Source organism: Numida meleagris, chromosome 23, assembly GCF_002078875.1.
Source record: "Numida meleagris isolate 19003 breed g44 Domestic line chromosome 23, NumMel1.0, whole genome shotgun sequence".
Taxonomy (NCBI): Eukaryota; Metazoa; Chordata; class Aves; order Galliformes; family Numididae; genus Numida; species Numida meleagris.
The window spans coordinates 5,011,975-5,026,101 of record NC_034431.1 but is presented as its reverse complement, the minus strand read 5'-3'; the positions used below and the strand labels follow the sequence as shown (position 1 = coordinate 5,026,101).

General features: G+C 52.4%; 1 protein-coding gene across 8 annotated transcripts in view; it reads left to right on the top strand.

Annotated features, from left to right (window-relative positions):
* Positions 4,863–14,127, top strand: part of CADM1 (cell adhesion molecule 1) — a 162,642-nt gene continuing 153,377 nt past the window's right edge. For 3 of the 8 annotated variants that reach the window (XM_021375760.1, XM_021375758.1, XM_021375756.1), the window contains exon 1: positions 4,864–5,031. In XM_021375760.1, the coding sequence (XP_021231435.1) occupies positions 4,923–5,031 (109 nt within the window). In that variant the 5' untranslated portion in view covers positions 4,864–4,922. Of the gene's footprint in view, positions 5,032–14,127 lie in introns of all 8 variants that reach the window. The other 5 variants (XM_021375762.1, XM_021375759.1, XM_021375757.1 and 2 more) reach the window with 2 other exon arrangements.

Below are 14,127 nucleotides of genomic sequence, written 5' to 3'. Positions count from 1 at the left end.
TTTTTTTTTTTTTTTGGTTTTGTTTTGTTTTATTGTCACACTCGTGGCGTAAAAAAACAATTAAATTTCATCTTCCAGGCCGGGAAATGAAAACGAAAATTTAAAACCAGGCCCCCCACACGCAGGATAGAGACAAAGCAAATGCAAATATGCGGTAGGTGTCGGAGAAGAAGTTGTCAATTATAAATGAAAATCTCCTATTTACAGTGGGGGCCGAGCACACGCGCTTCACAATGATGACATTACGGCTCCCAGCGAGTGTGACCGGTCTTTGTGTGTGCCCACAGTGTTTGTCGCCAGGGAATTAAAGTCAGCACACGATGCCGCTGTGTAAATGATGCTTTCCCTTACTGGGTTGGCACCGCTGGTTTCTGAACCATGTTGAAATGTGCCATCTTTTCAATGCAGAGACATATGTAGGCGGCGCAGAAACATGCAGGGCATGCCTGATGCTGCAAGGTGAGCTTCTGGCTGCACGTTAGCAGAAGTGGTGCTGCTGTTTCCTTCCCTGCAATAAGGAAAGGCTCTCCAGCCTGCCTGCAAGCAGTGCGTGGGGCCGTGTTGAGATGCTGGGAGTGCTGGGAGATGCAGTCACTGCACTGCAGCACTGGGGTGACACAATCATAGAATTGTAGGGGCTGGAGGGGACCTCTGGAGACCACTGGGTCCAAACCCTGCTGAAGCAGTTCCCAGCAATAGGTCACGTGGGTCTTGAGTATCTCCAGAGAAGGAGGCTCCCCCACCTCTCTGTTCCAGTGCTCCGTCACTCCCACAGGAAAGTAGTTCTTGTTGTGTTCATATGGAACTCCCTGGGCTCCAGTCTCTGCCTGTTGCCCCGTGTCCTGTTGCTGCACACCACCAAAAAGAGCCCAGCCCCAACAACTCGACTCCCTGTAGATATCTATAAACAGTGCTGAGATCCCCTCATCCTCTCTTCCTCATAGTGAACAGCCCCAGGGCTCTCAGCCTTTCCTTATAGGGGAGATGCTCCAGAACCTTTGTCATCTTCGTGGCCCTCTGCTGGACTCCTTCTAGGAGATCCCTGTATCCTTTGAACTGGGGAGCCCAGAACTGGACACAGTGCTCCAGGTGTGGCCTCACTGTGGCAGAGCAGAGGGGGAGGATCACCTCCTTCAATCTGCTGGCCACACTCTTTTCAATGCACTCTAGGATACCATTGTCCTTCTTGGCCACCAGGGCACACTGCTTCTCATGTTCAATCTGTTGGCCATCAGGACACCCAGGTCCTTCTCTACACAGCTCCTCTCCAGCAGGTCAGCCCCCAACCTGTACTGATGCACGCAGTTATTCTTCCCTGGGGGCAGGACCCTACACTTGCCCTCATTGAACCTCCCCAGGTTCCTCTCCAGTCTGCCCAGGCCTTGTTGAACGGCAGCACAGCCTTCTTGTGATGCACTCTTTGCGTTTCCCCAGTGGTGATGGCAAGCAGCAGTCCAGCTTTGTCTTTTAGTTTCAGTTTTGCACCCCCTAACATTTTGAACCAATTGGTTGTTCATCGTAGCGGACGCCAGATAAACCAAGTACAGTGGGAGATGTCTGCACCGTCCCAACAGTGCGGAGTTTACGTAGGGAGAGTGTGGAGCAAAGGATGACTTTGTCACAGTGCATGGAAGAGCTGAAATTAAGCTTTGCATTTCTCCCTGTCTGCAAGCAGAGAACTTGGTTCCTCAGTTGGGACAGGTACAGGGAGATGTGGGGAGGCCCCAGCAGGGAGCTCAGCCAAGGGAGCACGCGGCGCTTCCTTCCGAGGAGCCGCTAAATCCGAAATGCTATAACTTGATTATTCCTTCCCTGGATTCCTTTTGACAAACTCCTAAATTTTCAAAGGGGTACACAGGATTTAGCCCCATGCCGGCTTTAATGTGAATTGTGTCGCTAAAATTCCATGCAGTTCTTTGAACATTTCAGAGCCGGCGCTTTTCACAAGATCGACAACTGTTTTATTTCTCTTGACAGAATATATGGAGTGAACAAACACTGCCATTTGTAGAGAAATCTTTTTGGTCTCTCAGTCTCTATAGCACCTTTAATCTGAGACTCAAAGAGCTGTGTAAGAATGGAAAGTCCCACAGTACCTGCAGAAGTTAAACACATTGTGCGTTATCTCCGTTTTCTAGAGCAGAAAACTTGGGCTTTTTTAGGTTATCTTTGTCCCTTCTTAGATTCACACGGTAAGTGACTGGCAAAGCGAGAGGATGAGATGGAAAGCCATTTTGGCTGGAGGGTGATCTTGGTTCCCCAGGCTGTGTCTAAAACAAATAACTGATCACGGTGGTGTCATCTCTCCTGAGATGGGCGTAATTAACGCCGGGTACTTGGGCTGGAGGTCAGATGAAGTTACACCCCTTAACCTGATTCCCAGGAGGAGCCACAGAGGGACGGCAGTGACCTGCATAGGAACTGGTTCCATCTCCAGCCTGATGTCTTGGCAGCAACTTCCATCATCCAACAGCCATCCAACAGCTCTTGCCACCAAATGTCACCAAAGTGCCTCAAAACAAATTGCCCAGCGTTGGCTCTGAAGCCTTTGTTGCAAGAAGGTAAGGTACAGCTGTAATTTCTGGTTCCCTCCATTCCCGTTTGGTACATTTTTGGTTTTGGCTCTTTCTCTAGAAGTACATACCACAGATTGCAATTGTCATTTTTATTTCTGCTCTGGACTCGAAGACTGAATTAACAAACAATTGATTATCAGTTTTAAAATGCAAAAACACCATCTGCTCTTTGAGATGCACTGAGCTGCTGTGGAGGGGGGGGGGGGGGGGCAGAGGATGAGTCTGAAGGATTGCCACAAGTGGCCCACCAAGGCTTCCAGCGTGACATTTCTGCTGCTCTAACCCCTGTGGAGCAGATCCAAGGCTGGGAAATGCCATCTCCCACACGTGCGTCTCTAAATCTTCATTTTGGGGCCCATCTCCCATTGCGCGGGGGCTGTGGGGACGGGTGCTGGGTGCTTCTCCCCACTGCCAAGCGCTGCTCAGGCCTCTGAGGGCCACCAAGGGCACAGCCCGAGTGCAGCCCCGCTCCCGGAGCAGGAGCAGAGTGGTTTTTCCATCGCTCTGTGCCTGGCGGCAGCTTCCCATGAGAGCCGGGTCACCGCGAGTCTCAGCAATGAGTGGCTGCTTGTCAGTGGGATGCGTCACTTCGGGAGCAACCTTGTCATGTAATGCCAACAATTATATCAGCTACAGTTGTGGGTCAGGTCAGCCTTCATCAGACCTTTCTCTGCCCTCCCCTTCCCCTGCTCCTGCCACCGCTCCCCTCTGAGCCAGCCGCTGTCTCGGCCTGCCCATAACTCGAGCCATCGCTGATTTAATACAGCTTTCAATCACTGCCAATGGGGCTCACGCTTCAATATCATAACTGCTAAACACACTGTGACAAATAATCTGAGGCTAAGCTTCCAGGACAGAGGAAATCACTTTCCTCTTGAAATTAAAGTTGATGCATAATGCAATGCAATAAGATGTTTCCAGCAGGAACACAGCCAGGTTTAGAACCTCCCGAGTCCCCTTCTGTCTGCGCAGGTTACAGAAGTCATTTCCTAGAGTTCAGGATTCGCAATTGGCATTCTGCAATCTCCTGGTCATTTCGCAGCAGATAATCTGTCAGCGTTTGTTTTCGCTGTTCCGATATTGATATTTATTATGCAAATTGTATTTCTCACTACTTCTTGTTCCGCACCCTATGAATACTTAAATTACGATAAACCTTTTTGCTTAATGCGGGTTGCCTTTCCACTTGGTGTTCGAGCAGCAGCAGGTCGCAGCTCACAATACTGTACAAAACGGTCGGAAACGTGTAATTAAAAATAGACAAACGGGATAATCTGCTGCCTAATGACACAGAGGCAAAGGCAGCCGCTCCGCACAGTCTCTCAAGCCCAAGTTGTTTACCAGCACTAAAGTCCTTTGGAGAGGAGGGAATTTAGCATTGTGGCCCAAGATAAACCGGGGATAAATTTGGCTTAGTTACATAATTGTGATGAGCGCGGTGGGCTGGAAGCGTGCGTCCGTGGCACTGCTGGGGCAGGAAGGAAGGAGCCATTTGCTGTGCCTGTAGGGCGAAATGTTCCACGGGGCTGTAGCATACGGACACAGAGAGGCGTGTGCTACTTCCCCAGGTGTGAAACCGGGCTGGGAGCCACGGGGAGGGAGCAGAGCTCTCCCACCTGTGCCGTGACTCAACGTTGGCCCTGAGCATTTCCAATCTGGGGCTGGGAGGAGGATGGGATGATGAGGTTAAGCCGACACCTCACCTGCCCCAGGCTCACGTGGGATAACCCAATTAATAATGTCAGAGCTATTGACGTCCGTTCCGTTCGCTCCGTTGCTGCCTGTGGGGGGGCAGCTCCCTCCTGCTCCCAGGTGAGCGCTGCTCACGGGTTCCATGCCCCACTCCCCATTTATTAAGGCGGAGAGAGCAACTCTCCCGGCTCGGTGCGGTTTAGAAAGAAGCGACAAGGAGCGTTCATTGACTCGACGTAGACGTGACTGCTCCAAACCCCTCCGCAGCCCCAATCCCGGCCCCGCTCCGCTCCTGGCGGCCGTCGCCCGGCTCCGCACCGCCCCCAGCGGCCACGTTCAACGGGGGGGGGGGGTGGGGGGGTGCGCCGGCCGCGCTGTGCGGGCAGGGTGCTGCGGGGCGAGGCTGCGCTTATGGCCTCCCTCCGTAAAAAATCATCCCGGCGGCAGCGGCCCGTCCCCGAGCCGTCTTCCCCCGGCCCGTCCTACGCGGAGCGCTGCGCGGCGCAACGCGGGGCGGAGGGCGGGGCTCGGAACGCGGGGGGGCGTGGCTTCGCTCAGGCCCCGCCCCCCGCGCCGTGACGTCGCGCATCTCATTATCACGGCGCGCGGTCGCTAGGTGCCGGCGCGGCGGGCAGAGCGAAGCAGGTGCCGGAGATGGCGGCTCGCGCCCAGCACAGCGGCCCCGCGGCGAGCGGCGGCGGCGCTCCGGCCCTCGTCCCGCTGCTCCTCCTGCTCCTCTCCGCCGCCGCCATCATCCCCCGAGGTACGGCTCTGCTGCCCGGCCCCGCCCGTAGGGGGCGCCTCGCGGCCTGGGGGTGGGAGCGCGGGGTCGGCGGAGCGCTGCGTGCCGGCGCGCGGCCGGGTCGCGGTTTCCATGGCAGCGGCCGCTCGCCGCTGTCCGCGTGTCCGTCTCTGTCCGTGTGTCGGCGGGGGCTCGCGACGAGCGGTGCCCCGCCGCCGGACCTGTTGGCAGCGGAGTGCAACTTCCGAGCGCTTCCATTTTCTTGGAGGTTCGTGGGGGAAGCGCGTGGGTGCGCGGTGCTGGGATTTTGGGGGGTGGGGGGATTCGACGGGCGGGAGCGAAACGGGCCGAAAACGGGGGAACTGCGGGGGGGGGGGATCGGTGGCGGGTGGGAGCCCGGCGGTGCGCTCCGAGCCGAGCCGTGCTGAGCCTCCCGCTATTGTTGCATCGCCCTGCACTGAGCCGAACAGCCGCAGGAGGGACCGCCACCCGCGTCTGATGGCTTTGATAGAATATCCCTCGTTAATGCCACTTTATATTTGCAGTGTGTCACTGGAGACGCACAAGGCTTCCTTTAGCGGCTCGTGCGACGAGAGGAGCTCGCGTTGTTGGCCCTGGAAGTTTGGGAGGAACAAGAGGGCCATTGAGCAATCTGTTGAATTTCGCTGATACCAAAAGGGGGGGAAGAAAGGAGCGGGCAGCTCTGGCGAACAAAGAGCTTTATTCATGCGTGTGTGCCGTGCACGCTTCACCCGGTCCGGGTGCGATGCGGGGCTGTCCCGTTCCGTGCGTCCCCGCGCTGGGATCGGCGTCCACGGCACGGGGACGCCCGGCAGCGACAGTCACTTTCCTTCCTCAGTGCTCTGTTCGTTTCGCTTTCGGGAGCGCTGATGGGATCTCGGTGCTCCGAACCCCGCCGAGGGCGGGCGGGAGCGGTGGCACGGAACCGACATCGCCGTCAGCGCTTCGGGCTGGGAGATGGGGGAACGCTCGTGCGGCTCCAGCGCATCCAGATGTCGGTGTCCCCGGCGCTGTCGGAGCGGCTGCTGGGGCGTTGTGCGTTCAGGTGGTTGCCCTGGAATTCACGTTTCTCGCAGCTCGATGCGGAGCGCATCGTGCTGGCGGTGCGACCCGGGGAGCTCCCCGCAGCCTGAATCACGACGCAGCCCCGATGCGGGCGCGCTGTGCTCGTTCTTTGTTTTGCTGTCTGGTTCCCCGCGCCTTCCCTCGCGTTCCAATTCATGTTGAAGGTTTGCTTTTAACTAAAGGCTCTTGCGATGCTCCGGTAGCGTCCGCCCGTTAACCGCAGCCCCGCTAATGGCCGTAATAACCCCAGTGAGATTATTGAAGCGGTGCCAACAGCTGGAGAGGAGCAAACGCGGGGTGTGATGCTGCAGTCGGTGCCTGACCCGTGCACTTGGTGTTGTCTGATAGGGAGCAGCATCACCCGGTGTGAACTGAGATGGCGGTGCTGTGGGTGCAGGAGAACTCCCTCATGATTTTAGGGCTCCGTCGTGAGTTAAAGGATCAAATCCTACAAGTCTCGCTTTCATCTATTTTAAGCAAAACTTCCTGAACACTGAAAGCTTCTTTATTTTTTTTTCATTATTATTATTTTTCTTTCCTTCCATTTCCCCCCCCCCCATCTTTTAAAAGCTGTTGGTTACCCCTCGGTGCCAGCGAGTGCCGGGCAGTGATTGCGGCGTTGGTCCCGGCCCCGCAGGGTCCGTGTGTGCTGCAGTCACTGTGTGCCCGGCTGATGGGGATGGCAATAAGCAGTGCTGGGGCTCTGATTAAGCTAGAAACGAGATGAATCTCTGCGTTTCTGCGGCGCTTTTTTCTTTTCTTTTCTTCTTCTTCTTTTTTTTTTTTAATCCGATCTCAATGCTTTACAGTTAATTAAACTTCATAACGCCCCTGTGAAGTGGGAAGAGAGCTGAAGAATGATTTCGGCTGATGCTGGGATGGAACAGTGCTGGGGTGGAATGCAGTGGTGCATGACCACGCCGCGCAGCAGCTGAGGAAGAAAACTTCCCAGGAGGAGCTGCGGGAGGCATTGAGAGAAGCAGGGTGCTGGCATCACACTGAAGCCAGCCGTGGTGCTGGATGGATACATGGACAGGGCCAAGGACAAGGAGTGTCCCAGCTGCACGCTGGGGTGTCGGCCAGTGCCATGTGCAGTAGGCCAGGGAAAGACCTTGGATGTGATGGGGGAATCCCATGAGGCTGTGTTGAACCCGGCTCCTTTGGAAATACGGAGTGGATGTGTAAGTGAGCAGGACGAGCCTTCCGACCTGCAGCGGTTTCGCCGAGATTTGGCTGGGCTCTGCTTTGGAAAACACACCGACGTTCTGGTTGTGTTCTGCATGGAATGCAAACACTTAGGGGAAAATGGCAAGGAAGAGGCTGGTAAATAAAGTAATCCATCTGGATTGCAGCTTGGGCTCATTTGTCTTGCATGTAGGCAGTTGGGCACAGGTTGATAAGCGCGACAATCTGGCTGGGGAGCCCCTGCCAAGGAGCTCCTGCGGTTCCCAGGGATGGGAGGAGGAGCAGCAGCTCTGCTCCGAGCCGGGGCAGCACTCTGCTCCTTCAGCTCAGTGGTGCTGTCTGGCTTGGGTTCTGCTGCTCGTTGCAGCACGCTGGGTTACACCTGAGGTCAGAAGGAGCCGCGTTCCTCCTGCAGACACCCACCTTTATCAGGTGCTGCTTGTTGATGCTGTTTCACTGATTGCTTTGTTTGTGTTCTGTGCTGTCTCTGCTGGGTGTGCAGGGAAGGCTCTGTAAGCGTGTCTGCTCTGTAAGCCCACATATATCGGGGCCAAGGGTTTGCTCTGGGCTTTACGTGCTCCTAATAAGGGGTTTGCTTAAAAACATACTTTACAAAAATACCTTTCTGATATTACCTTTAGGCACATTTTTTTGGGGCTGTTTAGTGCTAGCTTGGCTAGAGGTTATTATCATAGTTTTAAAAAGGAGTTTAACAATTTTTTTTTTTTTAGCAGTACTCTTTTCTTGAATGCAGGAGCTCTGCATATCCAAAAGGTGCAGTTGCTTTGCACGGTTCAGGGATTTTTAGCAGCCTTCAGAAGCTTTACACGTAACGCGAGCTGTAAGTCTGCAGCTCGCTGCAGCTGGAGCCCAGCCAGGAGGTAAATACTTCTGCATAGGAGTTGCAGAGCTGGACGTGTAATCTGTGTCTTTGCTGAGAAATGGGATGTGCACAGAGAGTTGTGTTGGTTTCTCTGGGGAATACTGTCTGCTCCTCTCTAGTGGTGTGCGCAACCACGAGCATTAAATAAAGAGACTCTGTTTGGAAACCTGTAATGAAGGAGAGACCCTCGCTGGAATGCTGTAATTAGGAGTGGTATGTACTTGTTTAAGTTTCATCAATCACTTTGCTGGCGATGTAATTGCGTGCTGCAGCTAGCAGCTGCTGTTGTGGGTAATGGGAGCTCCACCACCGAACTCTTTGAAGCTGTCCGGCATGCAAGCGTTGGTGTGCTCTGCTTCCAGGCAGTGCAGGAGGCTATTTCTGCATGTGTGGCAGGCAGCTCTGAAGAAAAATACCACGAGGCTTCCATCAAAAATGCAGTAATGGAAATAGGGGTGTTTTACAGCGGGGTGTGCTGCTCCCAGCCCTGGCTGTGCATTTGAGTGCTCTGTGCGTGGTTTGCAAGTGCAGGAGCCCCAGGCGCAAGCTATGGAGATGGCAGTGGTGCCCCGTCCCTGCAGACAGCCAAGGTCAGGCTGGACGGGGCTCTGAGCACTGATGGAGCTGTGGGTGTCCCTGTGCATTGCAGGGAGTGGGAGCAGACAGCCCTGGAGGGTCCCTTCCAACTCAAACCATTCTGTGATCCTTTCTGGGCTGGCTCTTCTCATCCATGCCTGCATGTGAGCTGTATCTGCCTACTCTACTTTCTCTCAATTTTTTTTTTTTTAATCTTTCCGGAATAATATGTTTTTTCCTCCGTCTTCATGTATTTGCTATGTCTTGAACTTGTTTATCTTGTTACGTTGTGCACCAGGTTGTCCTAGGTCTTCTCAGGTCGATGAATTTAGATAGCAGGGAGCCGTGTTGTATCGTGCTGCATGGGGCTCCTGGAAATGTGGCTTTGAGGTTACCCTCATTCACTCGTTCCATGTGTATCACCACGAGCGATACCAGCACCTGCACGGCAGTGATTCTTGCAGGCTACGTTCTTGCAGTGCATTCCCTGCTGTGTGCACTCAGAGGCTTCTCTGTTCTGTTTCAAACACCCAACTGGGCTGTGCTCAGAGCTGCTGCTGGCCTGCTAACTGCAGATTAATTAGAGCATTTCTAACGACAGATTCAGGTTGGAATTGATTACGCTCTTCTGTAGTTTAAAAACTCGAGCAGTAACACCTGACCCCACTGAATTCTCAAGGTGGAGCTCTTAGAACAATTGAGACCCCATTAAGATGCTGGCATATAGGATAACAATGATATTTAAGCACATCTCTGCTCCGAAATATTAAACCTCTGAGGGCTGTAGCTTAACTGAAATGCCTCTTCAGCGTTGCTTCCCTCAAATGTGTGTTTGGAAGTAATTGTGTTGGGAACTTGCTCTCTGCCAGGACCAGGGGACAGGTGCCTGCCCCAAATGATGGGTGTCACTGCCTGATTCTTCACTAAACGAGCAGAAATCTGAAACTGGTGCTTCGTTTTCCAGACTCCTTGGCTAAGCAATGGATGCTTGATAGCAAGAAATTGCAGTTGAACATTTTGCTCAAATGGTTTCCTCTGAAGAGGTTCGGGTGCTGACTGCCTTCTGCGACAGTGAGCATCCCTCACTGGAGTGCATACAGCACCCTGAAAACACGGGAAAGCTGAAAAATGCATTTGCTCATTGCACTGAGCTCTGGTATTGGTTGAAGCTGCTGGAGGGCGCAGATGGAGTGGGGCTGGCGATGTGCGGGGAGCTGGGATGCCATGGGGCTGGGATGCTCCTCTGGTTACAGCTCCCGGGTAATACAGAGCGCAGGGTTCAGGTTACGGCCGGGAAGGACCCTCTTTAATCTTGCTGTGTCCTTTTTTAGCAGTGTTTGCAAGCGGCTGGATCTGATTTATAATCTCTTCAAAGGTCTGCCTGCAGAATGGGAACATTGCTGTGCTCCCTGAGCTATCAGCCAGCGCCACAAGCTGGTCTCCTCCCAGGTGGACTTGAGTGGCTTTCTTCCTTACACAAGATGTACTCCAGTGCTAATCCAAAGCGTGACGTGACCTAGGATATGTCAGAACTTGGTGTAGAAACACAGTGCTGCTGGTAGATGGGAGGTGCTCCTTGTGGGGCCACAGCTCCTAAGTGTGGTCGGAGTGTCACCACCGCAGTGCTGCGGGGAGCGGGCACAGGGAGTCATAGAATCATTAAGGTTGGAGAAGACCTCTAGGACCACCCAGTCCAACCAACCAACCCATCCTCACCAGCTCACGTCCCCAAGTGCCACATCCTGCTCCCGCTGCCTGTAGTGTGTGCCTCCCTGGGAGCGTGACAAGGAGGAAAGAAATGTCAGGCAGCAAAGTGACGCTCCCCTCCTCCCCTGCCCACCCACTCCCCCCCGTACGCTGATAGAAATACGACTCTGAGTCTGCAGCATCAAAAGGGAGATCAGAGTAATCGGATCAAGCATGAGAAACTGCTTGTTGCTGCTTTTCTGTTTTCAGACAAGGCTGCCTGGCAGCTTCCCTCTCGGAACACCTGAAACATTAGTGACGTTCGGCTTGAGAGCTGGGGTTACGGCTGGGGAGGGCTCAACTGCAATTAGGCTGGGAGAAAAACTTTCTTTGTGCAGTTTGGGTATGATGTGTAAATGGGGCTGATGCACTGACACAGAGGAGCACGTGTTGCATAAGCACACAGGACAAACACGAACACTCTGTTGCTTGGCGCAGTTGGGTTGTGTGACTGGTCATCCAATTCTGATGGGCTTTATTATAAGGAATTCCTAAAATACTCGCATCGAGACAGGTTGCTGTCACTCGGTGTCTATTTATTTTAAATTTGCTTCCTAAGTTATTTAGTTTGTAAGAGTGACTTGGGCTATCCGTTCCTTGCCTCTTTGCCATCTTTACCTGCATGAGCTATCGTGGTCTCAGGTTGTGAAGTTAGAAGATGTGAGTAGGAGCAGAGGAGCTCTGGGAATGACCCCTCCTGCTTCCCTGGCCGGTAGGTGATGCTCTCGTTGGCTGAATTTGTGCTTGAGTGCTGTTTGTGCCTTGCTTTGGGATAACCTTGTTCCGCTGTTGGAGCAGGGTGGGAAGCAGCTCATGAGCACCAAAGCCATCACCAGGTGAGCAGCAGTGACCGTCAGTGCTGGGGGGAGCACCGGAACGTAGCTGGGGATGTGCCTGCGTCGTGTGAATTGCTCCTGTGACGACAGTGGGAATCTAGGTCAGCTTAACAGCAACTCCAGCTCTCTAGGCAGATTAGTGTTTTCTTTTTTTTACCCCCCTAGTTTCTTACCATGCTGTGCAGAGTCCATAGAAACTACGCCCAGTTCCTTAGCACACATTAACCAGTGGGGGGTCAGATTAAAGTGATGCGCGGAAACGTTTTGATTTGCAGTTAAGCAGTGGGTGTAGCTGGGTTGTGATGGGGCATCCCGCTGAGCTCCTGGTGTTTCCTTAGCTCTTCTGCAAACCAAAAGCCTGTGTGCTGAGTGTGGGAGGTGCTTGGCTCCTCCTGGATGCAGGACCTGCGGATGCTGCTGGGCATGGGGCAGCAGGACGGCGGGGTTTGGCACAGTTCTGCATCTTGGTGTCAGTGCCCATATTGGTATCACGCGCTCTCAGTCTGCCCCTTGTAAGAACCAGCAGCAAACTGCGTGGTGGGAAGAGGGCAGGACCCATTGGACTTGTCCCAGCTCCATGGTTGTGGCTGAAGCACGGGTGTGTGGGAAGATTCTTCTGGGTGCGTGAAGAACGCCGAGCATAACTTCTCCTCTGTCACTTGAATTTTACACTTCTGAACTTCATTTTCTGACAGTTAACTACTGTTCAAATTAAGACTTCCGCTGTGTCACTTAGGAGGGCATGTAACCGTGACCTCATGCACATGGCCGTTCGCTGCCACGCTGCAGTTAAGCACCGTTCCTCCTCCTCCTTGCTCAGCTTCTGCTCCGAAAGAGCCATTACTCATTAACCTTGTAGGCAGAACTGCTGGAGATGCCTCCCACCCCGAGGCTATGGGGCTCTGTCCACTTTAATGGCCTTCTGTTCGATTTAGAGGTCTTACACTCTTAATCGTGCCATATAATCTTTAGTAGAATGTACGCATTGAGTCAACTCTTCCTGAATCCATACCTGCCGGTGGCTGCTGCTTCGGTGTGTGAAGTGTAGTTTCATCTTTTCTTTTTGGTAAAAGCAAGGATTAAAGTGAGATAGATAGGAGATTAACACTGTTCCCTTCGGACATCTTCAGGGAAGGATGGAGAAAATTGTAGACAAGAAAGGAAGAAAATACTTGGAGGCAAATCATTTCTTGCTATATAGCAATATATAGAGCTGTGTAAACAGCGGGTTTATAGCAAACCCAATGATGTAGGTCTCTAAATCTCTCTGGGAGAATTTTGAGTGCGTGTTTACACGACTGTGCCATCGAGGCTCTTTTTTGTAAATCGGGTCCTCAGTTTTCAACTATGCTAACACAACGCGGTATGCGTGGAGTGCAGCGGCAGAGGTGTGTGTGGTGTGTTAGATAATGCTGTCATTTTGTCTTTTTTTGGGGGGGGGGGGCCGGTTTTTTTTTTTTTTTTTTTGGTTTCACGTTGAAGTTGGATCACAGAATTGCAGGGGTTGGAAGGGACCTCAAGGGATCATCGAGTCCAACGCTCCTGCTAAAGCGGGTGCCCCGCAGAAGGTGAGATATGTCTATTGATCTCACTCCTGGTTGAGATTGGGAAGGCAGTCTTTAGTGAGAACTCCTCATAAATAGAAATGAAGTGTTTAGTGTAGAGTTGCTTTATATCTTTGCAGGATTAAGATGTCTTGTGAACTACACACCGCATTTGCAATTCTTCTCGGCTTCCTCTGTGCTACCTTTCCTCCACCCACACCACACCCCTAAAATCTGACGTCTTTGGGTTTATGTGCAAGGTGACCAAGGCAGGGGTAGAGAGCAGAAATCGGTGGCTGATGGTGATTGGGGTGCATTACCATCTCGAGTCCCAGATTGTTAGGAACTACTGGAATTAATCCTCAGCACAACAAGATGGCATTGGTGGAACAGTGTTGTGCATCTGAGATGTCTTAGAATCATAGAGTGTCTTCATCAGGTTCCAACCCCCTGCTGTAGGCAGGAGCATGGCTAAGGAGCAAAGCATTGTTCAGTCATGTACTGTCTAAATATGCTTCCAGGGTTGTCATCTTCTTTCCTCTTCTGGTTTTTAAGACGAGAGCCATAGGATCTTTGCCAAGGTTTGGCTGCTGATGCAGATATTGAAAGAACTTCAAAAGAAGCCAAAATTGCCCATTACACCAATTCCCTACGCATGAGTACAAGTCCGCAAGTCTTGAAGAGCTCAAAGGAACTTGTGGTACATGCAAATCGCCAAGGAATTAAGAACTAATAGCACTGGTATGAACTCAGTGGGCAAAGAGGTAGCTTATTTTTTTATGAATAATTTATTGCAGCAGTGACGAGGAGTTAGACCTGCTTTCTGGAGCAAGCTTAAAACAGAGTGTAATCTTTAGAGTTTTGCTAGACTGTGTAGTCTTTCATTATGAAATGACCGTGGCTTGGCTTCTTCCCAAGGTCTTTGTTATGAGCCTGAAGGGCGCTGGGGTGAGCACACGCATCTCCTCTAGTGGTACAGGCTGAAAAAACCATGTCACGTTGTCCCAGCCTCCTCTTCGTTGCATAGAAATGCTTCTGCAAAAGAGGGAGTGACTTCAATCACCCCACAGTAAATAAATAGGCATTAGGAAGCTATTTTAAGCTTGGTCATCTGCCGCTCCGTCTGGGGAGAGCCGAGCGGGCAGAGCTACGGAGCTTTCTGCATTAATAGCTATGGGAGGAGTTTTGTGCTGGGGCAATCCAAAACAATATTCAAGTTTTAATAGCTCGGTACTTTTGTTGTGCCAAAAAAAAAAAAAAA